Source organism: Pinus tabuliformis, chromosome 2_1 (assembly GCF_031772625.1).
Source record: "Pinus tabuliformis cultivar Carrire ecotype Pingquan chromosome 2_1, CPIR1, whole genome shotgun sequence".
Taxonomy (NCBI): domain Eukaryota; kingdom Viridiplantae; phylum Streptophyta; class Pinopsida; order Pinales; family Pinaceae; genus Pinus; species Pinus tabuliformis.
Window position 1 is genome coordinate 241,813,147 of NC_142299.1, and position 25,560 is coordinate 241,838,706.

Below are 25,560 nucleotides of genomic sequence, written 5' to 3' on the forward strand. Positions count from 1 at the left end.
TAGAAACCCTCCATGCACTTTATCTGATTTATTCCTACCTACTTGTTATTTTGCTTAACAAGTTATTTACAATGTAAATACTAAAGATAAACACTAGTGCATGTTCAACATATTACAGATCAACAACTAAAGGAAACAGAAACAATCACACCATATGACACCATTATTTTTGGACCAATGTCCCCAGAAAAACCCAATGTGGGAAAACTAGTGCAGCTATCTGAGGGTTTTCTTATTAAGCAATATCATAGTACAATCTGGGTGTCGAAACTAGCCTATCCAACAGAGAATTTCCTTGGCAATAATACCTCCCAATTTGAGACAAATCTCCTGGATGAAACCCTGGATAATCCTTCCGAAAGCTCCTCAGCACCAATCTGCCCCAGAAACCCCAGCGTCAGCCAATCTCTAGACTGCATCAGCCCCTCTCTACCCAGCGCTGGCCCTGTGTCACCCGAGATGGGTCTGCGTCAACCCTCTGGCCCTCTGTGTCAACAACGTTGGGCTCTCAGAGGCTCTGCACAACTCCTGGCTGGCTCTGTGTCACACTCCCCGATTACTGCGCTGCTCTCCCGGCACTATCTCTACCTCTGTGTCTCTCTATACTCACTGCCTCGCACTTGCAACTCCCGATCACTAATTCTATCTCTCTTAGCAAACCCCGCTCTAGAGAATAGAATGACTGATCACTCTGGTGTATTCTCCAAGTGACCCTCAAACCTCCTCTTATACATTTCTTGTTGACATATCAACAGTCGAGATTAAGTCCCTAATCAACGGCTAAGATTAGATCTAGCTTGATCCATGTCTTTTGGACCATTCTAACACAGTTTCATATTAATACATATTAATATTTTATTTTCCCTAAGTTTAGACTTAGGGACTCCATTAAAAATATTAATTATTTTAATATCTCATGTGCCCCAACCTCTCCACCAAATTTCGTGGCTAGAGCACATCCAATGCTACCCCAAATCAATACTCCCTCTTAGCGAGGACTGTGCCCTAGCAATACTCCTTACTGAGTATTACTCTGATCATCCGGCATCGGTCCCTATGTTGATGCTAGGCCTACTGCCCACCATCCTCTGCACTGTTGTATCCTGTACTGTTGCCCACCATCCTCTGCACTATTGTATCCTATACTGCTGCCCATGGTTCTGCCACTGCTGCATCTATACGACAGCTCCCTCTGCATCCATGCTGCTGCTGGTCCTTTCTCCCAGCACTACATCCGCACTGCACCTCCTCTCATCATGTTGCATCGAGCTGCCCATTGTTGCACTGCAACTCAATTACTAAGAAGTAAGTAATTGATCTCCAAACTCTGACCTCTCTGTTGGGCTAGAGACCCTCTTGATGTTGAAGCTCCCTCTGCTGCTAACAAGTGCTCCCTCTCTGACCTTTGCGATGTTACAACAACTCCCTGCATCTCGCATCGTTGCACACCTCACTGTGCCATCCTGAACTGGTTCAACACTCCCGTGCCTCTCGCACTGTTGCAACCTGCTGACCTCGCGCTGTCTCGGGACTCCTGCATTGTAGCTCTCTCTGCCGCTTCATCCACATCTGTCTCTACCTACATCAGCCAGTCCTGCTACTCCTCTTTGGGGCTCTCGTAGCAAGGTCTAATCCAAGAGGTCGGGTACCTCTAGGATCCTACCCCTCATCACCTGTAGTCTGCCTGACTATAGCGCGATGTCTCCCCACTTCTGCTCAAGTGGTGCATGTACACTCATGGCACAGTCATCGTCTGTCAAAACTTCCTTCTCTGCCCATGCTGGCGCTGCCTTAGTCTCGGAAGACTCTCCCTTACTCTTCTTCCTTGGACACTGGGTCGCATAATTACCCAGCTCCCCGTGGTGGAAGCACTTGATCTTGGAGAGATCCTTCTTCTTCCACTTTTCCTGCTTTCCCTCAAATGCTAGGGCAACATCTTCCTCCACCTGTTTGACTTTGATTCCCTTGCTGCTGCTACCCGTCTTCGAGTGTCGTCTGATCTCTTCCTGGCAAAGAGTCGCCCATATCTTGTCCCAAGGTGGGAGAGTCCCTCCGCTCAGTATACTCTGGACAAATACCTCCGAGTCTTCTGAGACAGCATTCAGAGCTGTCCTCACCATCAACTCCTGATTCGTCGTGACTTCTATAGCAGTCAACTGATCTCGGATCTCATTCAGTCCTCCGAGGAAGGTGTCAATCGGTTCTCCCTTCTTCATCTGATACGACCTCAACTGATTCTCAAGCAGCATTCTTCTCTGCACAGAAGTATGCTGCTACAACTTCTTGAGAGCCTCCCACATCTCATATGTCGTTTCCTTCTCAGCAATGTGTGGTATTACATGATCCTTAACCCCGTCAAGGATGATGCTCTTGGCCCTCGCCATTGCCTCCTAGTACTTGTCGTTATCATTGGGGTCGACTAGGATAGTTATTACCTTCAAGGCGAAGTTCTTGACACGATTTCTGTCAAGTACGGATAAGATTCTAGCCTTCCAGACTGCGAAGTTCGATGCTCCGTCCAGTCTATCCTAGTCTCTTACTCTGTGCAGTGCCATGATGCTCTTCTACTTCCCTCCTGGAAGTTCTCTATTCGGCTCCTCCGAGTCTCTACTTCCTGTTTGGAAGTTCTCTTCTGGACTCCCTCCGAGTCCCGATTTCCCTCCTGGAAATCCTTCTCCCGCTATCGAGATGCCCCTACTCTGATCGTCTTGTGCAACCGCACACTTGATCCAGGTTCCTCGCCTAGAAACCCTCGGCAGCAACTCCCTCCTCTTGGCCTTGCTCTGTCAGGTACTGTTCTGACTATAGTACCACACCAGCTCCACTCTGTAATATTCCCACAACCTTCTAAACCCCAGCAACCTGAAGGTGAGAGTTCCTAGGCTCTCCGCAATCCTGGCACCAACAACCTGACCTCCTCAGCCAACTGCGTCAGCCCTCCCAGCTTCTATGTGGCTCTGCGTGAGGCTCTTTTTGCCTTCCTTAGCCTCTACACTGCCTCTTCCTAGCTCACCCCTGATGACGCATTCACTGCGTCACCCACCCTTGTTGTTGCTCTGCTAGAAACAGCTTCTGCCACCTCGGGACAGCTGTTTTCTGTTGTTATTGCTCGCTCGGCTAATGTCCTTAGTCCTCTTATGATCTGCAATCACGCTCTGATACCATGTTGAAGTTTCTAAGTTTACTTCGTTAGAAACCCTCCATGCACTTTATCTAATTTATTCCTATATACTTGTTATTTTTCTTAACAAGTTATTTACAATGTAAATACTGAAGATAAACACTAGTGCATGCTCAACATATTACAGATCAACAACTAAAGGAAACAAAAACAATCACACCATATGACACCATTATTTTTGGACCAATGTCCCCATAAAAACACAATGTGGGAAAACCGGTGCAGCTATCTGAGGGTTTTCTTATTAAGCAATATCAGAGTACAATCTAGGAGCCGAAACTAGCCTACCCAACGAAGAATTTCCTTAGCAGTAACACCTCTCAGTTTGAGACAAATCTCCTGGCTGAAACCTCGGATAATCCTTCCGACAGCTCCTCAGCACCAATCTGCCCCAGAAACCCCAGCATCAGCCTCTCTTTGGACTGCGTCAGCCCCTCTCTGCCCAGCACTAGCCCTGCGTCACCCTGGATGGGTCTGCGTCAGCCTTAGGAGGCCCTGCGTCAAACCTCTGGCCCTCTGCATCAGCAACGCTGGCCTCTCTGAGGCTCTGCATAGCTACCAGCTGCCTCTGCATGACCCTGCGTGAGCCCTAGCTGGCTCTGCGTCACACTCCCCAGCTACTGCGCTACTCTCCCGGCACTATCTCTGCCTCTCTGTCTCTCTGTACTCAATGCCCCTCAACTGCAACTCTAGATCACTAATTCTATCTCTCTTAGTAAACCCCGCTCTAGAGAATAGAATGACTGATCGCTCTGGTGTATTCTCCAAGTTACCCTCAAACCTCCCTTTATACTTTTCCTGTTGACATATCAACTGCTGAGATTAAGTCCCTAATCAACAGCTAAGATTAGATCTGGCTTGATCCATGTCTTTTGGACCATTCTAACACAGATTCATATTAATACATATTAATATTTTATTTTCCCTAAGTTTAGACTTAGGGACTCCATTAAAAATATTAATTATTTTAATATCTCCTGAACAGTTTAGAATCTGCCCAAACCTTTTCAAGGTACTGGAGATCTCATGTGCTCCAACCTCTCCACCAAATTTCGTGGCTAGAGCACATTCGATGCTACCCCAAATCAACAAGAAGTTCTTACTAGCCTCTCACAAAGCTCGTGCCTTTGTTGAACCCTTCCATTGAATGAGACACCTTCCTTGTTAATTTTTGGTATGTTCTATGCTTAAGAGCAATTAACTTCAATTTTCTTATTAGCCCAATATCAATATCCATATTAGCAATCACATCAGCATGATAGTAAAATGCAGATAAAACATAAACATAAACAATAGAAGACAAGCCAAGACAAGAGGACACAAGATGTGGCACCAGCCAGGGGCAAACCCCAATGTGGGGAAACCCTTCATCAATTCTTCTTATATTCTTCAATAGTTCAGTAGAGAGAGAGATAGTACAAATATACAAAACTGATATTTTATGACAGTAATAGTAAAGACTTGACCAGAGAAGTCATTGTTGGTCAAACATGGCATAATTCTACCTCTAGGTAGCTTGATCAAACCTAGGCAACTTTAGGTTGCAACTATAAATACAATCAGCACAAACACTATTGATAAATATGATTTCATTCTGCAGTAGATAGTTGTTCTGATTAGGGTACTTGCAGCAACCCTAAGCTTCCTTGACAGTATTGATTTGTTGATCTGGTTAGGGCACTTGAATAAGTCCTTCCATGAAATTGTGGCACTTCCTTGACTGCCCTTAGCAGCCCTCACTATGGTGTTATGGCCTGCGGCCTAGCACATAGCAACCGTCTCCAAACTAGTATCCAACCACCCTTAACGCAGTAGCATTTAGTCTATAAGAATGCCAACACTTTAACTTGCTGCAATGCTGCAATTCTGGGACTAGTTAGGGCACTAACCACAATCCCTAACAGCCCATCAAACTGCCCAGAATTGCTCCTATTGATTGCGACTGTCCTCCAATGGGATGTTGCCCTCCACACTGCTCCTTTGGGGCAGTTTCAAGCCCAACACATAGACCTATCTCTCTAACATAGTTGTGGCACCCAAGCAGTCACCCAAATAGCCTCTCTTTCCCACGTTGTACCTATAGCACCCATGCTGCTTCTAGGGCTTCTTTTGCTCGATCTTATGACTTCTCTTAGTTGTGGATTAGGGCTCCTTCTAGCTATGTATAAGAGCCTTCTTTTGTTGTGGCTTAGGGTCTCTCCTTAGCTGCGTATTAGACCTCTTCTTGAACTGCAGATTATGGCCTCCCTCTAGCTACGAATTACGGCCTCCTTTGTTATGGATAGGCCTCTTCTTGACAGTGTCTAAATCTCTCTTGACTGCGGCTAGATCTTGCTTTTGCTGCGGATTAGGAGCCTCTCTTGACTGCGGCTAGGGCACATATGATCTGCGGCTAGGACTCTCTTTGATGACTCTTTCCACAACATCTTCCTTGAGAGAAAAACCCAAAAAATGTAGAGAGAGAGATCATGAGATAATGTGTGCCTCAAATGACTTGAGGTCTCTTCTATTTAAATGCAACATTGAGGTTGAGCTGGGGGTAATTTGCTTGCTGACCGACCTTGACAATTTGTCAAATAATAAATAAATTCGTATCTCCATAAATACATGTCAAGATCGGATGATCTTTAGATCAAGCTTACACCTCTCAGAGGAAGGAATCCAAGAAAAATAGCAGCTACCATAAATAAGATGACCCACATGGAGTTTGGCCCTAGTTGCCCAATTTTAACACTCCCTCTCAACTAGGAAGAACTCCATCTACTAATCCATCTACCAGATTGTATTATCTTTGCCATCAATGCAGTGCCTTGCACTGCTCTGCTGAACTATGAAGAAGAAGAAGTGATCGAGAATGTATCATACCATTCTCCACTGACCCGAAGTCAGTCCCATATAAAGAGAGTGTCTCATACGACTCTTACTGATCCAAAATCAGTTCCAAATAAAGAGAGTATCTCACACCACTCTTACTGACCCGAAGTCAATTCGATTGATCCTAGATCAATATTGGTCATCCTAGCATAGGGAGTACGGTAGTATACAATGCGTCCATCGGTAGTACCATGGTCCTTATCCTCATTTCCCTTCTCATTGGCCAGATGAGAGGTACTTCCCATGAGTCCCACACTGCATGGGTAGGATGTCTCAGTAGGAGAAGGATGAACCACTCATCTTGCCTACATGTCACTAGGGGTATCGCAAGGGAAGGCTGAACCACTCATCCTGTACACAACAAATCACTAGGGGAAGGTTTGACCACTCACCCTATGATTGTGTCTCAACAGGAGAGGGATGAACCATGCATCCTGCCTACATAGCAGACCACTAGGACAAGGCTGAACCACTCACCCTATGGTTGCTCATCGCTCCAAGAAGTACACCCAAGCCCCCTGGAGCTCCCAGAGCTCAATATCCACATCATACAGGACCCTCATAAGAGGGTCTCTCCACAACTCCTAGTCTTTCTCGGAAAGTCAAGAATTTGACCTCTCCCAGGGGCTTCGTCAAAATATCGGCAGCCTACTCATCAGTCCCAATGTGTTGAAGCCTTATTGCTCCTCGTTGTACCATATCCCGTATAAAGTGGTACCTGATGTCTATATGCTTGAAGCGATCATGAAACACAGGATTCTCTAATAATCGGATCCCACTCTAGTTGTCGCAGAGGATCACGGTGGTATCCAGCACGTGTCCAAACAGCATAATGAAGAGCTTCCTCAATCAGATAGCTTCACAAGAGGACATACTCGCAGCTATGTATTCAGCCTCAATGGTGCTTAAAGCAACCGACTTTTGCTTCCTGCTCATCCAGGATATCGAAGCAGAACCCAAAGAGAAACAACACCCAGAAATTCTCTTGCGATCCATCACACTGCCTGCCCAATCAACATTAGAATAACCATGCAGCCTCACATCTTCGGCAGTGTTTTTTAGTCCATGAGTGATTGTGCTCCGAAGATATCTCAGAAGATTCTTAGCACCAATCCAATGTGAGTAATGAGGCTCAACCATATATTGGCTCAACGTGTTAACAGCAAAACAAATATCCGGACGGGAGTTCACCAAGAACAGCGATGCTCCTATGAGTTGACGATACTCAAAGGCATCTCCTAATTCAGGTCTGGCAGAACTACCACATAACTTCTTGAAGTTAAGCTCCATCGAGGTAGTCACAAGCTTGCATTCCACCATCCCAAATTCGGAATCCAACTCCCTCTTACGTTTGTGAATGAGAGGGTCTGCACCTGTCAAAAACAGGTCATCCGCATAAAGTACCAGTATGAGAGGTCTATCATCCACAACCTTAAAGCAAAGGTTTGGATCGGCCTCACTCCTAGTAAATCTCAACGTCATCAGATTGTTGTCAATCCTCTTACAGCAAGCCCGGGGTGCTTGCTTCGAACCATAGAGAGCTTTCTTCAACCTGTATACATGAGATTCCCAATCATGAACCTCAAACCCCTTAGGTTGTTCCACATCTATGGTCTTTCTATAACTGGAGGGGAATGGGCCCCTTGTAAGTTTTCCCTCGGTACATCCTGAACATATGCCTTCATGCTCTTCTTTGAATTTAGGCATCCCTGTCACCATCTATCTCACATTGGGCGAGGCCTTATAATGAAGATGGGCAAACCTCTGGTGCCATAGTTTAAATTGTAGAGATGTGTTGCAAGACATGGCCCCCAATGGACTTCCTGCAACTTGATACAACGTGCCAACCCTGAACCCAAGAGTAAAAGCATCTTTAAAATTTCTTTTCCAAACACATACCTTTCCATTGGATGAATGCCACCTTGTAACCTTTGTCTTCCATTGCCGAAATGGACACCAAGTTCTTCTTGAGATCAGGTACATAAAGAACTTCTTGTAAATGAATCGTGTTACCCTGATTCAATTGAAGAGTAACATTCCCTACACCCTTTACGGGATAGGTGGCATCGTCTCCAAGAATAATCTCCAAGTTTGTTTCCTTCTCTATCAGATTAGAGAGCGCTTCCTTGTATAAGGTGAAGTGCCTCCAAGCACCATTATCAATAAGCCAATTTCACAAAGTGTCCAGAGGAGAAGTAGAGGAGAGGGTCGGTAAAAGATAATACTCCTTTTGCTTATTGTTAACAACATTCGATTCTTCATACCTGAAGTTCCTTGCTTTCTTGGAGGCTCGACCATTTCCTTGATGTCCCGCATTCCTTTCTCCTTTGCCATTGTACCTGTCATTCCTTCAATCATTGTCGTTGAAGTTGCCTCTGGAATGATTGTGATCATCATCATGTGATGTGTCCCTTCTATTTGGACACTCCCTTGCATAGTGGCCAAACTTATTGCAAGCAAAGCATCTGCCTTTCCTTCCACCCTTAGATCTGGGCTTTCTATTGAAATGACCTTTAGACCCTACATCTTTTCTCCTTTTCGCATGAATGGAGAAAGCAGTGGGGTTACCTTTATTAGAAGGCTTTTCTTGCTCCACCATTCTTGTTTCTTCCTGAATGCATCTTGACATCAATTATTCAAATCCCGGAATTCAATCATTATTGAGAATAGTGGTTCTAAATATATACCACTCGGGTGGGAGCCCTCCAAGGGTAGTGATAGTAAGTTCCCTATCAGGAATGACTTCTCCAATCGATAGAAGATCATTCTTGATCTCAGTGATCCTTAAGAAGTAGGATTGAATATCCTCGTCCTTGCCCTTCTTAATATCCTTCAACTTATTTTTGAGAAATAAAATTTGATTTGCATCACTAACCTTGAACATGCTTACCAATCTGTCATAGATCTCCTTGGAGCTGTTCAAATCGAAGATGTAGGCCATCAGACGCTTGTCAATGGAATCTGATAATCTTCTTCGCTTTGACTTCACACTTGGTGTACTTGTTCTTTGTAGCAGTCGGTGCATTTGATGGAGGCTCAGGGATTTTACCCTTCACGTAATCCAACACTTCTTGTTCTTCCAATGTCAGATCAAGAGACATCTTCCATCGGTGATAGTATGACTTTTCATGGAGCTTGTCTTCAGCCGGGAAGTGGGATGAGGAACCCATTAAGCCTTTTGTCCTTTCCAACTGTCTTCAATGATTGCTCTTTCACTCTTGCTTAGGCTTTGTCTTCACCTCAGCGTCGATACCATGTTAATTTTTGGTATGTTTTATGCTGAAGAGAAATTTACTTCAATTTTTTTATTAGCCCAATATCAATATCCATATTAGAAATCACATCAGCATGATAGTAAAATGCAGATAGAACATAAACATAAACAGTAGAAGACAATCCAAGACAAGAGGACACAAGATGTGGCACCAACCAGGGACAAACCCCAATGTGAGGAAACCCTTGATCAATTCTTCTTATATTCTTCAATAGTTCGGCAAAGAGAGAGAGTACAAATATACAAAACTGATCTTTTATGACAGTAGTAGTAAAGCCTTGACCAGAGAAGTCACTACTGGTCAAACATGGCAGAATTCTACCTCTAGGTAGCTTGATCAAACCTAGGCAACTTTGGCTTGCAACTATAAATACAATCAGCCCAAACACTGTTGATAAATCTGATTTCATTCTGCAATAGATAGTTGTTCTGATTAGGGTACTTGCAGCAGCCCTAAGCTTCCTTAACAGTATTGATTTGTTGATCTGGTTAGGGCACTTGAATGAGTCCTTCCATGAAACTATGGCACATCCTTGACTGCCCTTAGCAGCCCTCACTATGGTGTTATGGCCTGCGGCCTAGCACATAGAAACCGTCTCCAAACTAGTGTTCAACCACCCTTAACGCAGCAACATTTAGTCTATAAGAATGCCAACACTTTAACTTGCTACAATGCTGCAATTCTGGGACTAGTTAGGGCACTAACCACAGTCCCTAACAGCCCATCAAACTGGCTCAGAATTGCTCCTATTGACTGCAGTTGTCCTCCAATGGGATGATGCCCTCCACGCTGCTCCTTTAGGGCAATTTCAAGCCCAACACATAGACCTATCTCTCTAACACAGTTGTGGCACCCAAGCAGTCACCCAAACAACCTCTCTTTCCCACGTTGTACCAATAGCATCCACGATGCTTCTAGGGCTTCTTTTGCTCGATCTTATGACTTCTCTTAGCTGTGGATTGGGGCTCCTTCTAGCTGTGTATAAAAGCCTTCTTTCGCTGCAGCTTAGGGTCTCTCCTTAGCTGCGTATTAGACCTCTTCTTGAACTGTGGATTATGGCCTCCCTCTAGCTACGGATTAGGGCCTCCTTTGCTGTGGATAGGCCTCTTCTTGACAGCGTCTAAATCTCTCTTCACTGCGGCTAGAGGACCTTAGATGACTGTGGCTATATCTTGCTTTTTCTGCAGATTAGAAGCCTCTCTTGACTGCGGCTAGGGCACATCTGATATGTGGCTAGGACTCCCTTTGATGACTCTTTCCACAACATCTTCCTTAAGAGAGGACAAACCCAAAACATGTGGAGAGAGAGATGATGAGATAATTTGTGCCTCCAATGACTTGAGGTCTCTTCTATTTAAATGCAACATTGAGGTTGAGCTAGGGGTAATTTGCTTGCTAGCCAACCATGACAATTTGTCAAATAATAAATAATTCCATATCTCCATAAATACATGTCGGAATCGGATGATCTTTAGATCAATCCTATACCTCTCATAGAGAGGAATAAATAAATTCATATCTCCATAAATACATGTCAGAATCGGATGATCTTTAGATCAATCCTACACCTCTCATAGAGGGGAATCCAAAAAAAATATCAACTGCCATAAATAAGATGACCCACATGGAGTTTGGCCCTAGTTGCCAATTTTAACATTCCCTCACTCCAAACCTATTATAGATATACATCTATCACAAGTGAGTACTAGTGGGACTCCTCTTGTTGGTGAAAATCCGAGAAGAGTAGGGTACTTAGGTTGTGGTGACAATGGGCCTTTTTCCCAAGTGTTGGTGCCCTCTAGCTTTTGCCTATCCACTAGACCTGCTAGTTTGTGCAATAACAAGCCTGATGGAATTTTTGTCGGCCAAGGCAAATACATTATTTCAATCCTTCAGAGATTTGGCATGTTGGACTGCAAGTCCATGGAGAATCATATCGTGACAAATTTGAAAAAGATTTGAGACTATGATTCTTATTTGATTGATCCCTTTATGTATCGCAAACTGATTGGCTCATTGAACTATCTTGTGAGCACTAGACCTAATATTTGTTATGTCGTGAACATGTTGAGCCAATTCTTGGTTGAGCACTAACATGTGCATTGGGTTGCAACAAAACATATTCTGAGATACTTGCATGGTATTATTGAAAATGGTTGTAGATATGCTTCTAATGGAGAATGGAAACTGCATGGATTTACTAGTGTTGATTGGGATGTAAGCTCTAATGATAGAAAGAACAATTCTAGATTTTGTTTTGGTTTGGGTTCTGCTATGATTTCATGGTCTAGTAGAAAGCAAACTTTTGTTGCTTTGAGTACGGTTGAACTTGAGTATATAGTTGCATGTTCAACCTGTTGTGAAGTTGTGTGGCTTCGGAAATTGTTTGTTGGTTTGTTTGATCAAGTGTTGGAATCAACCATTATATATTGTGATAATCAAAGTTGTGTGAAGCTTTCTGAGAACCCGATGTTTCATGACAGGTCGAAGCACATTGAGATCAAGTATCATTACATCTGGAATATTGTCCAGAGGGGAGTTTGAGGCTCGAGTATGTCCCTACTGATGAGCAAGTTGTTGATGTGTTGACAAAGCCATTGTCCCAAATGAAGTTTGCATATTTTAGAGAAAAACTTGGAGTTGTTGAGAACCCCTCTCTGAGAGAGAGGGAGCATTGATTGTACAACATCATATGATGGACAATCTTCCTTAGGCTGCGGTCGGGAGACCTATGGATTGGTCGGGAAGATTGTCACTCCATTAGGTCAAGTGATCGGGAGGAGTCTGGTCGAGGAGATTAGTTCTAAGGCATGGAGTGATCCCTTAGGTTTTTACGGGGAGATCAAATTGGTCGGGGATATTCATTTTGTGATCTCTCCCTTAGGAAATGGCCGAGAGACCTATGGATTGGTCGAGGAGATTGATCTTGAGTTTCCTCCCTTAGGTCATAGACCGGGAAACCTATGGATTGGTCAGGGAGATGTATCTTGTGCATATGATTGGTTTGGCTTTATTGATTGATTCCCTTAGGCTGTGGGCCAGGAGACCTATGGATTGGTTGGGGAGATTGATCTTGATAGAGAGAGAGACTTGTGCTTATCCCTTAGGCTATGAGCTAGGAGACCTGTCAATTGGTTAGGGAAATTGATTTTGAGAGAGAATGGAAAGTACCTCCCTAGCTAAGAGGGAGTGTTGAAAAATTAGGTAGCCACAGTCGGTATTTTCATTGGAAAATAATGAAGACAATTCATATTTTCAACTTTGACCAAGTGGCCTCAAAAAGGTCAAGTCGGCCCCACATGTGCGAGAAGTCACCTCCTCAACCACATATATATATGACTTCGTTGGAGCTCATTTTGGCATCTCATCGTCACACAATTCAATCTAAAAATTGCAGAGGTTAATCCACACTTGCAAAGGAATCAAGGAGACATTTCAGACCAGCGTTGACCAGCTTCGTTCTATTTGTTTGACTTGCGTTGACTTGGGCTATTGGCATCTGTTTGACTAAAGTTTTGACTATCAATGAGTGCCGAAGATTGCAGACGATTGTTGACTTGACTTGACCAAGATTCTGACCTGTTTCTGAGCTCATTGACATGGGTTGACCGCAGGCTTGACTGAGAATTTGACCGAACTGGTTTAGAGGTTTGCTGACTCAAGCGTTGACCGAATTTCGGCCTCCTATTCAAAGCTTCCACAGGCCAAAATTCGGCCCTATTGTTGCAGACCTATACTTTGACCAGAGTTTCTCTCTCATCATTGACTGGTTTTGACTTGGATAAATTGAGGTCAGATTTGGAATCTTGTTGGAATTATTTTGATGAACAAAATTTCTCTCTCATAAGAAAAGATTGGTTGGGTTTTGCCTTGGCTGTAAGCCTAATTTCTGGTGTCTCTTGTCCCTTGTTTACTGTTCATTGTGATCTCCATTGCTCTATTGATGAAATTGAATGGTTGAAGTTTTTCATGTATAACTGCTTAATGATTGGAATACTAGAAGAAATCTAATTATATCATTGAACTATACTAGTCTTGATTGCACTAGAAAATCAACACATATAAGGTCCAGCAATTCAATAGCAAGCCACCTCCACATGTGCATGTCCATCACAAAACAACCATGCGATTATCCATACAACATGCACCCCACATCACATGAAGCACCCCTAAGCATAGTGTAAACACCTTCAACTAACCCCAAAAGCTAACAATGGCCATCAAAGAGTCTTGGAAAATCACTGCATACTATCATAACTAGAATCATGGAAGACCCATAGTAGATTTAAGATTCTGTACGCAATCTGCCTTTGTGAATGATTTGACAGTGTGAGTAATCACACAAGAAAAAAAGAAGAAAATTGTTGTCAAATAAGCATTTTTATTTGACATGTTCTCTTTTCCTTCAAAGGTTTTATGTAGAAATAATATGCATTGCCTGAGGATGTTGCGTACCAATATATTTGTAAAAAATAGTATTATCATTGTGTATTTACATTTGATAGATGTGACTCTTGTTATGAGGCATGAACAGATTTATTATAAGCCTCGATGTTCTTGTATTCAAAATCAACCATTCAAAGTTCAATGAACATTGAACAATAGCCCCAAGGGTTGGCTCAATCAGTTTGTGCCACTGTTGCCAAGACGTTGTAGATAATTCGACTCCCTGTGTAGGTCCCTAGTTCAGTTCACATGGGGTCAAACGCACTAAGTCTATGCCACCTGATTTATGCTTGGTACCATCCTCAAATCAGGACGAAGTGCCCGAGAGTTTCCAGTGGAGTTATTTCCAAGGAAAAAATAAACATTGAATGATCTCACAATATTTTACATATTTAATGTCCAATGAACACTTTAAGATACAAGGCCATATCAAAACTAGATTGAAAATACTTTTCTATTTGGCTAGGTTCAACTTGTATTTTGTTAGACACCTCTCATGTTTGATTTGATCATCTACCATATCAAACCCAAATTAGACAAGGCACTTCTCTTTTTATATATAGTTCTCAAATAAGCAATGTAACCAAAAGATTTTCCCTTTCAAATCCATGTCACCTATCAAAAGTCTCCGAAGCCAAAATGTTGAAGTTCATATTAAAGGTTTATTCCAAACTAGACAAGGCATTTCTCTCTTAATAAATAGTTCTCAAATAGGCAATATAACCAAAAGACTTTCCCATTCAAATCCATGTCACCTATCAAAAGACTCCAAAGACAAATTGTTGAAGTAGGTATTAAAGGATTATTCGAGTTAGTGTTTATTTTCCCCTATTCTTTTTAGGGCAGAGGGAGGTTGATAGGCAGAATAAATTTTTTATATAATATAAGCATAGCATGGGTACACGTGCACAGGTTAAATTCCTTGTACACGTGCCAGGTTGAACTCCTCATACACGAACCAGGTAACATACACACATACCCAAAACTTACCTGTACGCATACCTTACCACAGCCCATTTGACACAGCAACACCTTTGCACACCCCATGATATCCCAAAGGAATTTCGAGATGCACCCCAATTTCAGGTATGCCAGCGCTGATCTCAACATGGACAAAAAAAAATGTTTTTTTAATAACTAAAAAACCTCGCTTAGGCTGCATTTAGGATGAACCCAACGGGAAACCCTAAAAAACTAAGTGTTACATTGTGTTGTGCCAAAAAACCCTATTTTCATGCTCCGCTTGCATTTTCACATTGGTTGGGTGAGCTTGGAACAGACAAACAGACAAGAAGAGATGAAGTAGGCCATTTTCCATTGTTTTTTACCTGTGATTATTCCCAAAAAACTGGAGACAATTATTTTTTTGAAAATTCAGTTAAAAAGGGTGAACCCCATTCCTCCCAATTCTTCAAAAAAAATTACTGTAAAGCTTGAAAATTTCAGGTGTTTTTTATGTTATAGCGTTACATGATTATTGTATCATGCTTCAAATAATTTCTGAAGCTTACGCGAGAAACTAAAATCTTATGTTCAGTGAACGAAGCATCTGTAACTTAAAAGGTTAGAGATTAAGTTACGTCATACCAGTCTTATTAGAACGCAGGCCTCGTTCTAATTCGACGTTCCATTGCATTGCCTGGGCTGCAGCTATTTCCTCCATCCGTTTTGACCCTACGATCGTTCGTGCAAAGTCAATTTCAGTATGAGATTTTGCTGAAGAAAAACACTGTAATTAAACCCTACGCCCATAGGGTATAACTCGTGACCAATTGCCAAATCACAGCAGTGACTACTTACAACGCTAATTCAATCGTCTTTCAAATTGAAACTACAGCTCTAAAATAGGCAGAAGAATTTATAGCACCATTCCATTGTTTTACGAATTTAAATTAGAGCGCTGATTTTATCGATTTACAGATTTAAACTACACTACCAAAAAAGGCAACGTAATTTTTTATAGCAGAGCCATGAAATATTTGAAGGCAACCTGTTTCAAGCTCACCGCTCCCAGCATCCCAACCGCAAAAGCATAGTCGATTGTAACTATTTTATTTCGTGGTGCAACTCTATGCGATCACAAGGTTTTTCAGTCGATAACGATGAGAAGATTTGAATTTGGGTGAAAGAGGTTAATTTAAATTTTATTGAAATTTATTAAATTTGTTTTTATTGAAGATTTGAATTTTATCTTATTAAATATAATGCAAATTTAAATTTTATTAAATTGTTTTTTAATAAATTTGAATAAATATAAATTATGTTAATTTTTTTAAATAAATTTGAAGAAATGTAAATTATATTATAAGTTGAGTATTTATTGGAGTGGATTCATATTGAGCACCGATGGCAAGGTCGCAAGTCTTCCCGATGTTATTGACGAGGGAAATAAGGTAAGCGGTGCACCCAAATGGAGAGAGTTTCAGATCACAGTTTGGGAAGGAGAGAATGGAGTGTGTGTGATGAGTTACAGTTTTTTCTCATTACAAAATCTTTGATGGTGTCACCATAGGCCATGAGTTTGTGATTCACAAAAGAGGCGGGCATCAAATTGAAGAAGTCAATCCCATCTCTCTTTAAGACAATGTATACTGGCAACTTAGGACTTGGGTTTTTGAGGAATTTTTTACCTCCTCTAACAGCTTACCAAAAGCCTCCACGAATGGACAATGGCTTCGTCCATCAATCTCTCTATTCTTATGGGTTCAAGGTGTGTCTAAAGCCAAGGTACGAAACCTTTCTGGTCTTCCAAAGGCTCGATGCCATGGTTGGGGTTTGTTCTATCTAGTCCCCCATGTGTGTTACAATGACATATCTTTGGCCCGTGAATGAGTGTGGAATGTGTACAAAGGAGTGTTGTTTTCGCAAGGAGATATGCCCCATCCACTAGATCTAAGTTGATCGAAAGAAAGGGAGAGATGGATCTGAAATGCCTCCAAATCTCTAGGGAGGTTTTTCATATTTTCGTCAATGCCCTTAGCGAGAGTTCGGTCCTCTTATGGGTGACCGGATTTGATCTTGTGAGGGATGTTAAACAGAATATAGAGTATCAAATGGGGATCCCTATGATAGTGCAACACTTAATACATGAAGAAAGACAGTTAATGGATTTGTCATTGCTGCATGGATATGGTATTACAAAAGATTCCACCATTGTTATGCTTGCGAGACTGTGTGGTGGAGCTATGGGTAATAGGAAACCCGACACCCCAGTTTCATATAAGGATGTTGCTTGCTCTAGAAACTCCAATGGGTCTACATCATTCAAGAAAACGTGCAAGGGTGTGCACACATTCCATCGTATCAAATCCAAAACAATCCAAGACCCCACATCATACAACAACTGGAGAAAGCACCAACCATGGAAGTTAATCACCCCAAGGTAAATTCTCTTTTTACCAATTTACAATCCAAGGCTATTATATGTTGACTTAATGGTTTTTGGCCCAAATCTAATGCTTACACCAGTTGGTTTTCTCTACTTGGACACCCAATTGTGATCTTTATTTGTGTACCAAAGGTTTCTTCATTATTCATTTTGACACATGGAAAGATATGGAGTATGTCCTAAATGAGGAGCCATGGTTTCTTCATTGTTCATTTTGACACATGGAAAGATATGGAGTATGTCCTAAATGAGGAGCCATGGTTTTGGGTTAGAGTTGGGTTCTTCATAACCCCATGGCTCCAAGATTTTGATGCTACAAATATGGTAATGTCTACAATGTTACTATGGATGAGACTACCCAACCTCCCTCTACCTTCCTAGCACCATTAGATCACAGAGGAAATACTCTGGGAAAATTCAAAAAGATGGACATAGATAGAAGAGAAAAAGGTATCTTTATGTTCACCAGAATATGTGTAAAGATAGATCTTAGCAAAGGTCTACTTGATCGCATACAACTAAAACATAAAAGCTTCCAATGGACCCAAGTTTTAGTTTACAAGAACAAGACATTTAGATGCCAAATCTATTTTCAAATTGGGCACTTGCATAATACACGCCCACGAGCAAAACAAATCTCGAAAAAAGAAAAAGAGGTTGGCTAAAACGCCAAAGGGATGGCAAGTATCTAACCCTCAACTTTGAGAAGAAGAAGAAGAAGAAACCATGGATCACCATCAAAATACGGAAGCACAGGCTAAACAAGGCAACGAAACAAATGAAGGTGTATTGCATTAGTCTGGAACCGCAACCCACATCCAAAAGGGGGTTGAACATACAAAGATCCAAGCATTAGAGCAACAAACAAAATAAACACGCAAAGAAAAGGGTATGGGAGGTATAAAGAGAAATCATGTCTCCAAGAGCTCGGATTCGAACAAAGAAGTTCCCATGAAAACAACTGGAAATGAATTAGCACTAGTAATAACTAAGCACAACTTTGGGGTTTGGCAAAAAGTTTAAAAAAGGTAAGGCAAAAAGGAGAAGTTGATTTCTATGACACTTAATTTCAGCAAAATTTATGTAATTTTTACAGTTTTTATTGTTTATTTCTCATCGGCCAAAAGGTTGATATGATTGAATGTTTACAACATCTACAAAATGTAATTTTTTCCCTTGTTTAAAGTTGAAAAAAAAATCCTCAGGAAATAAAAAAATAAAAAATAAATAGTGTGTGTATATATATATATAGACATGCACACACACACACTTAAAATTTGCATAGCTAAATTAAATTCTTAAATTCTCCAATTGGGTATTGGGACATTGGAGGTGGGGCAGGGAAAGATCGTCTCCCATTACATTTAAGAGGGGGAGGTGGTGTGGCCAACCCACCCCATGCAACACATATGCAAACAACATTTACCACCCTTCATCCTTATGATGACCGACATTATGCTTGAACACTCTAGGATGAGAGACCTCATTGTCCAGCTTTTTTGGTGTGTCGAGACCTTACCTCCATTGCAGGTGGGACAATTCCTTTGGGAGATTGACAGTGGAGGACTTACATTCGGCAGAGAAAATGCAAGGCTATGGTGGGTTTTGTGGTTTTCCCTTATGTCTTAAGCGATGGCCTTTTGTCGAGGCCACAGATTGACATGCATCGATTTTTGTGGTGGCTTGGCTTTCAGGACTGAGACTCTTTTGACCACGCATTGGTCACTGCACAATGATAAGGGAAGAGCCACAAGCATGCAGTGGATTAAACTTGTGGGGCGTTGACAATAACCAAGGAGCTTATGACTACAGGAGCGAGATGCGATGGCAATCTACGAGCTCTCATGACCACACAAGCTCTAGTATGGCATGTCAATTAGTACTGGGTTATTTTCTATATTTCCAACTCCGTTGGTTTTTCCAATTCCTTCTTTGGCTCTACTTTTAATTGGTGGGAGTTAACATGCAATGTTCAGAGTTCAATGGAGGTGAGTTGTTGTTTAAATATTGTTGACCCCCAATGGTTGTTGGACCTTGTCTGGAGCTTCTTATTTGCCCTCCCCTACCAGTTGTTTTCTTTTGGTAGTCAATGCAGACCTTTGCGGCATTCTAGGTTCTTTGGATTTTCCTTCTACTTGATCCCTTTTTCTCCAACTCATGGGGATTATGGGCATTATGGGCAACAACTCTATCCTAACCATTATTTTGTCGATGCAATATGCCCTAATGAAGGTGTTGCAGATCAGTTTGGAAACACAACCCACATCCAAAAAGGGGTCGAACATACATATATCTAAGCATTATAGCAAAAAACAAAAGAAACACATAAAGAAAAGGGCATGGGAGGTATAAAGAGAAATAATGTCTTTGAGAGCTCAGATTCAGACAAAGAAATTCCCATGTAGACAACTGGAAACGAATTAGTATTGGTAAGAGCTAAGCACAACTCTGGGGCTTGTAAAAGAAAGGAAAAAACAGGAAGTTAAGTGATTTTTATCACACTTAATTTCAGCCAAAATAATGTATTTTTTACAATTTTTACTTTTTATTTCTCATCGGCCAAAAGGTTGAAATGATTGAATGCTTACAACTTCTTTAAAATGTAATTTTGTTCCTCGTTTAAAGTTGAAAAAAAGTACATTCTTTTCCTTGGGAAAATAAATAAATAAATACACACACACACACTTACAATTTGCATAGTTGAAGTAAATTTTCCAATTCTCCAATTGGGGTGTTGGAAGTTGGGACGTTGGAGGTGGGGTACCGAACCGTCATCTTCGATTGCATTTAAGAGGGGGAGGTGGCATGGCCAACCCGCCCCATGCAACATATATGCGAACAACATTTACCACCCTTCATCCTTATGATGATCGACATTATGCTTGAACACTCTAGGATGAGAGACCTCGCTCTCCAATTTTTTTGGTGTGTCGAGACCTCACCTCCGTTGCAGTGGGATAATTCCTTTTGGAGACTAACAATGGAGGGCTTGCATTCGGCGGAGAAAACACAAGGATATGGTGGGTTTTTTGGCTTTCCCTTTTGGTTCAAGCAATGGCCTTTTGTCGAGGCCATGGAGTGACATGCACTGGTTTTTGTGGTGACTTGGCTTTCTGGACTGAGATTGTTCTGCCCAAGCATTGGTCGTTGCACAATGATTAGGGGAAGAGCCACAAGCATGCAGTGGGTTAAACTTGTGGGGAATTGACGAAAACCAAGGAGCTTATCACTACAGGAGCAGGATGCGGTGGAAAGCTATGAGTTCTCATGACTACACAAGCTCTAGTCTAGCAAGTCAACTAGTATTGAGTAATTTGTTTTTCCAATTCCTTCTCTAGCTCTGTTTTAATTTGGTGAGAGTTAACATGCAATGTTATGAGTTTAATGGAAGTGAGTTGTTGTTTAAATATTGTTGACCCCCAGTGGTTGTTGGACCCTGTTAGGAGCTTCTTACCTGCCCTTCCTTACCAGTTGTTTTCTTTGGTAGTCAACATAGACCTTTGTGTCATTATGGGGTTCTTTGGATTTTCCTTCTACTTGGTCCCTTCTTCTCCAACTCTTGGGGTTTCTATGCATTGTGGGCAAGAACTCTATCTTATCCATTGTTTTTTTGGCGCAATATGCCCCGACAACGAATGTGTTGTCATTGAGGGTCTTGGGGCAGGGGCCCTGATGGCCTTCCGTGCTCCCAAGCCCAAGCCCAAGTCGTTGCAGTTATTTTCCACTCTGCCTCCAAGATTCAAGAGGAAATCTACCAACTCGAATCCTTGACCACCATTGATTGACAAGCCCATTTCGACTTAGAAATTCAAGTTGAGGTAGCCAATTAGGTTCCTAACCCTAGAGACGCTAAGAGAAAGTGGAGCCAATACCTGAACTCCATCAACCTCCACTGGCAAATGAAGTCACTCTTGGGTAGGGTCCTGAAGTAGAAACATGAAGATTGCAATAATATATTTTTTTCTCTGAATGAAATCAAGTGAGTGCAACATTACCAATGCTTATGTCTTGCTAGTCTCGATGCTCAACTTGCTCACCCTGAAAGTCATCTACAATGTGAACTGAAACCCCTAGCACTAGTTGGAACAAGTTTTCAAGATCCAGCCCGAGTTGCTTCATCTGAATTTTGATGTTATGCTTCACCACTTGTTAATTATTTTCACTTTTTATAGTTCAGTTTATGGTCGTTGGTAGTAGTTTCTCAGTGTTAGTTGTTATCATTTTATATTATCCAAACTCTTAATTATGGTCAACAAATCTGATTTCCCTTGAAGTAAATTGAGACCAAACATTACATGACCAGTAATATTTTATTTAATATAAGAAAGAATTTTGGAAGAAAAAACAAAAACAAATTTAAATATGAATTAAAATTTGTAAAAAAAAACAATTAATAATATATTTTTAAAATAAAGTTTATGAATAGGTTTCAAATTATAATATTTACATATTTAAATCTTTTAAATTTCATTTATATTTCAAAAGTTTAAATCATTATTTTAATGTATTTAAAAAATAATTTAAAATAAGGAAGTTGATGGAGACAACTCCTCACTTTTCATCATTAGTCCCAAGCTCATATAAATTCTTAAATATTAAATTAAATTAAATTAAATTTTTAAATATTTGTATCACTGTTTTAAAGTGTAAATTAAAATTTTGTGAAAGTAAAAATTAATCAAGGCCGCTTAGCTAGCGTTCCTTGCCGCTTAGTTTAGTTATTGAATTTTGAAAGGTATAAAATAATTGACACCTTTGAATAGGGCTACATTGTAGATACTCTTGCTTAGTTTAAGTATAGTTAAGTTGGCATCAAAGACATACATGAATGGGCAAACAAAGTGTTCTTTAATAGTCCTACAACACTGCTGATGACCTAGGACTAGGAATAATACCTCTAACAAGTAGAGTGATGTGGATCAGAAATAGTACCTCTAACAACTAAAGTAGTGTGGAAAAAATTTAACAATAACTAGAAACAAATAAGATTGATGCACTAGTATTAGACAAAATCTATTGGTAAAATATATTTTTAATATAAAAATATTTAATATTTAAATGATAACTAAAAATAAATATAAAAATATATAATATATATATATATATATATATATATATATATATATATATATGTGATAAATAAAAATATAATATATATATATATATGATAAATAAAAATAAATACAAAATACAATAATGATGACAACTTCGAAAAAATAATCCAAAAACATTTAGTTAAAAAGTGGTACTATACTAACAAAATAAGTATGAATAATCTATGTTATAGAACGAAATTGTATAGGTCTACGTTTGAAGGAAAATGTGATAAGTTAGATATAAATAAGATATATAAACATCCTGTTGACTAAATAAACTATATAAGTGTTATCCAATAAATATTTGTTTGGATAAACTATATAAACGCTTTGTTGATTAAATAGTGGAATTCATGGTAAAAGGCCTTAGAAGGAAAGAATATTCTTCACCCACACAGATTTGTTCGTTTATAGGCATAAAATCCCAACGACAGTAGCATTGGAGAGACAAAGGTTATCGTGGATGTTTTGTGCAAATTGAATCGTATTTATAAGGTTATTATATTTTTCAGAGTTATTATAAGTTATTTAAATTTGGTCAAATTTTTAAAATTAAAAGAGGTTTTAGGGAAAGAATTTACAGTTGTTTTGAGTCTATAATGGGTGAATTGTAATTAAAAGATAGTTATATTATTTAGAATTATTAAAATATATAAATATTTTAAAATAAAAAATTAAATAAAATAACCCAAATGTATTGTTATATATATATACTAAAATTTTCAGTATTGAATATTTTTTCACCTAATTTTTTCTATTTTATATTAGATTAAAAGTATTCAAATTAAAACTTGATAACTCTGCCTTAATCTGAGGGTGGAGTTCGATAGTTTCCGTGGCCACACGGCATGCATGGACCTTGATGAGACTCATCATTGGGTAACTATATGGACCTTAATACACCTCCAAGCTTATTTAAATAAACTCTTCTCATAATTCCTTACATATTTTGATTATATTTTGCTTAATGAGATGAGTGAAAGTGAGATGTTATGTCTAGTGGACTAATGTGCATTGATGGCAAGTTTTGAGAGCAAATCATGGCAATTTTGGTTAATCAAGGGCAGAAACTCGAATGAGACAAGGAGGAGAGATTGTAGGAGATAGATCCTCCTCATTTAATCCTCACTCATTCGAATATTCCTCCATCAAATATGTTATAGCTTTGATACCACTTGTTATAGATCTAATATGAAAATATAAGACAATACAAATAAACCCAAGAAATAACAAGATCTGAATATAGATATAAATTCTTCTTTATTGATATCAAACCCTTAAGGTAGGGCAACACCATACATTCACTCCCTAAGGAAGGAGAACACTCCACAAGTCATATGCTTGTTCATACAATAATCCTTGACATCTCCCAATGGGGAGTCTCTAGCCTCTATATAGGCCTCATACATACAACACCATGGGTCATTACCATGGTTCCCTCAATACCATCTATCTAATACTATGGGCTTACTACATTATTGCTAACTACTTGTGGTCCCTTACATGATACAGATTAATCACCTTATTTATTATTATGACCCATCCCATTATTACATTATTCCCTTGGGTACCTCCCATTGTACCCCTTATTATCCCCCCTAGGTAAGGAGGAGAGATTGTAGGAGATAGATCCTCCTCATTTAATCCTCACTCATTCGAATATTCCTCCATCAAATCACACTAGCTCGGAGTTGCAAGCAGCCGAGTCATGAAGATCAAAAGGCAGCTGAGCTAGTGACAGTTAAAGAGCCAGTTCATCTTGAGTTTGGGAGTCAAGCCTCCCTAGATTTAATGAAAGCGTTGGAGACTTCAATTGTATAAATAAAGAGGCCTAGAGCCTCATTAGGATTCAGATTTTTGATGTAAAAGCACTAAGCATTTTCAAGTTCAAGACTTGTGGAAGACATTGTTATGTAATTTTCTGATATGATAATGAGAATGAGCATTTCCTTGATCCAGCATTGAGTTGACTTAGAGGGCTAAAGCTCTTGGGTTAGGGCCCAATCCTAGTAGCAAAGGCTCCTCTTCTTGCATTTGTATGCTTAGTTGATTTCATAGATTAATGGTTGAATTGGTTTTAGCATTATTTCATTGCAAGTAGTTGTGGATTTGATTAGTTTGCTTCCATTTGTGCATTGCTTTAGCAATAGCTTAGAAGGATAAAGGGATACCAAAAAGCTATTAGTAGGTGGATTTGGCCTCACTCCTCCCTTCAGGGACCATGGTTTGAGGAAAGAACTCCTATGCAGCCTAAAAAAGATAGAATTTTGATTTCTTATGGAATTTAGGGTTTTCTGCTACTTAGGCCAGCATTTTGTCAGTTTTCAAGAATAGGATTCAATTGTCATTTCTAATATCTTCGGCCTTGTACTAGATCTCATAAGTGTTTCACATCATTCTGCAAGTAATGCCATGCATGAACTAGGTAATGAAATTTTGTTTTCTTTAGTTGATTGAAAATATTTCTTGCTTGACATGATTTATGGATAAATGCCAATGATTGATGTAGTGCAGGAGTTCCAACAGTGCAGGGGGATTTCATGACCAACAACCCCATCCTAACCTCATCCATCCATGATTATCACTTTTTCCACTAAGTCCCTCACCAAATTCATCATTCCATAAGAACACTTCTCCAAGTTTGTTGAGCAAATCCAACCATATCACAAACTCTGTTTTGAGCTTTGAAGGAGTCCTAGCCACTCCCTTGCCTCATTTATCCCACCATTCACCTTCCCTAATCCCTTCACCACCTTCCAAATCACTCCTATTGCTCTCGGCCAGATCCTGTAGGAATACAGGGGATCTTGTAGGAGCATTAGGACATCCTGTAGGAGGCATTAAGACATCCTGTAGAACGACCTGTAGTGGCCTGTTTTGAGGCCGAATTGTGGAAAAAGCACTTAGGAAGATAGGAGAAGACCCCTACTTGCCTCCCAAGCCATCTGACCATTCACCATCATCCCTAATCCACCTGCCACATCACCAAGAGGATTTAGCATTCACATTTTCACACAAAAAAATACAAAAAGGAAAAAAGAGTTATTGTGTTCATTTACATGCACAACAGTAGAATGTTTGGTTATTTCAGATTGCATGCCTAGGACAATAGGATTACACACATGTTAACTTAGCATTATTTTGTAGCAAATCCTCTTAGCAGTAGTTAGATGAATGGTGTGTTTAAGCATTTGATCTCAGTTTTTCCTTACTACAGTAGACAAGATTTCAGTTAGTGTAAATTTCCCTTTTCCTCATTGGTAATCAAGCTTCTTCTGAATCAATAGAAGGCTGGTTTGA

General features: G+C 40.2%; 1 protein-coding gene across 1 annotated transcript in view; it reads right to left on the bottom strand.

Moving 5' to 3' along the window:
- Window positions 1-15,899, bottom strand: part of LOC149199600 (uncharacterized) — a 226,603-nt gene extending 210,704 nt beyond the window's left edge. Inside the window, 2 exon segments of the mRNA XM_089402501.1 lie at window positions 15,364-15,450; window positions 15,767-15,899. Of these exon segments, the coding sequence (XP_089258627.1) occupies window positions 15,364-15,439 (76 nt within the window). The 5' untranslated portion in view covers window positions 15,440-15,450; window positions 15,767-15,899.
- Window positions 15,900-25,560: the final 9,661 nt, after the last annotated feature.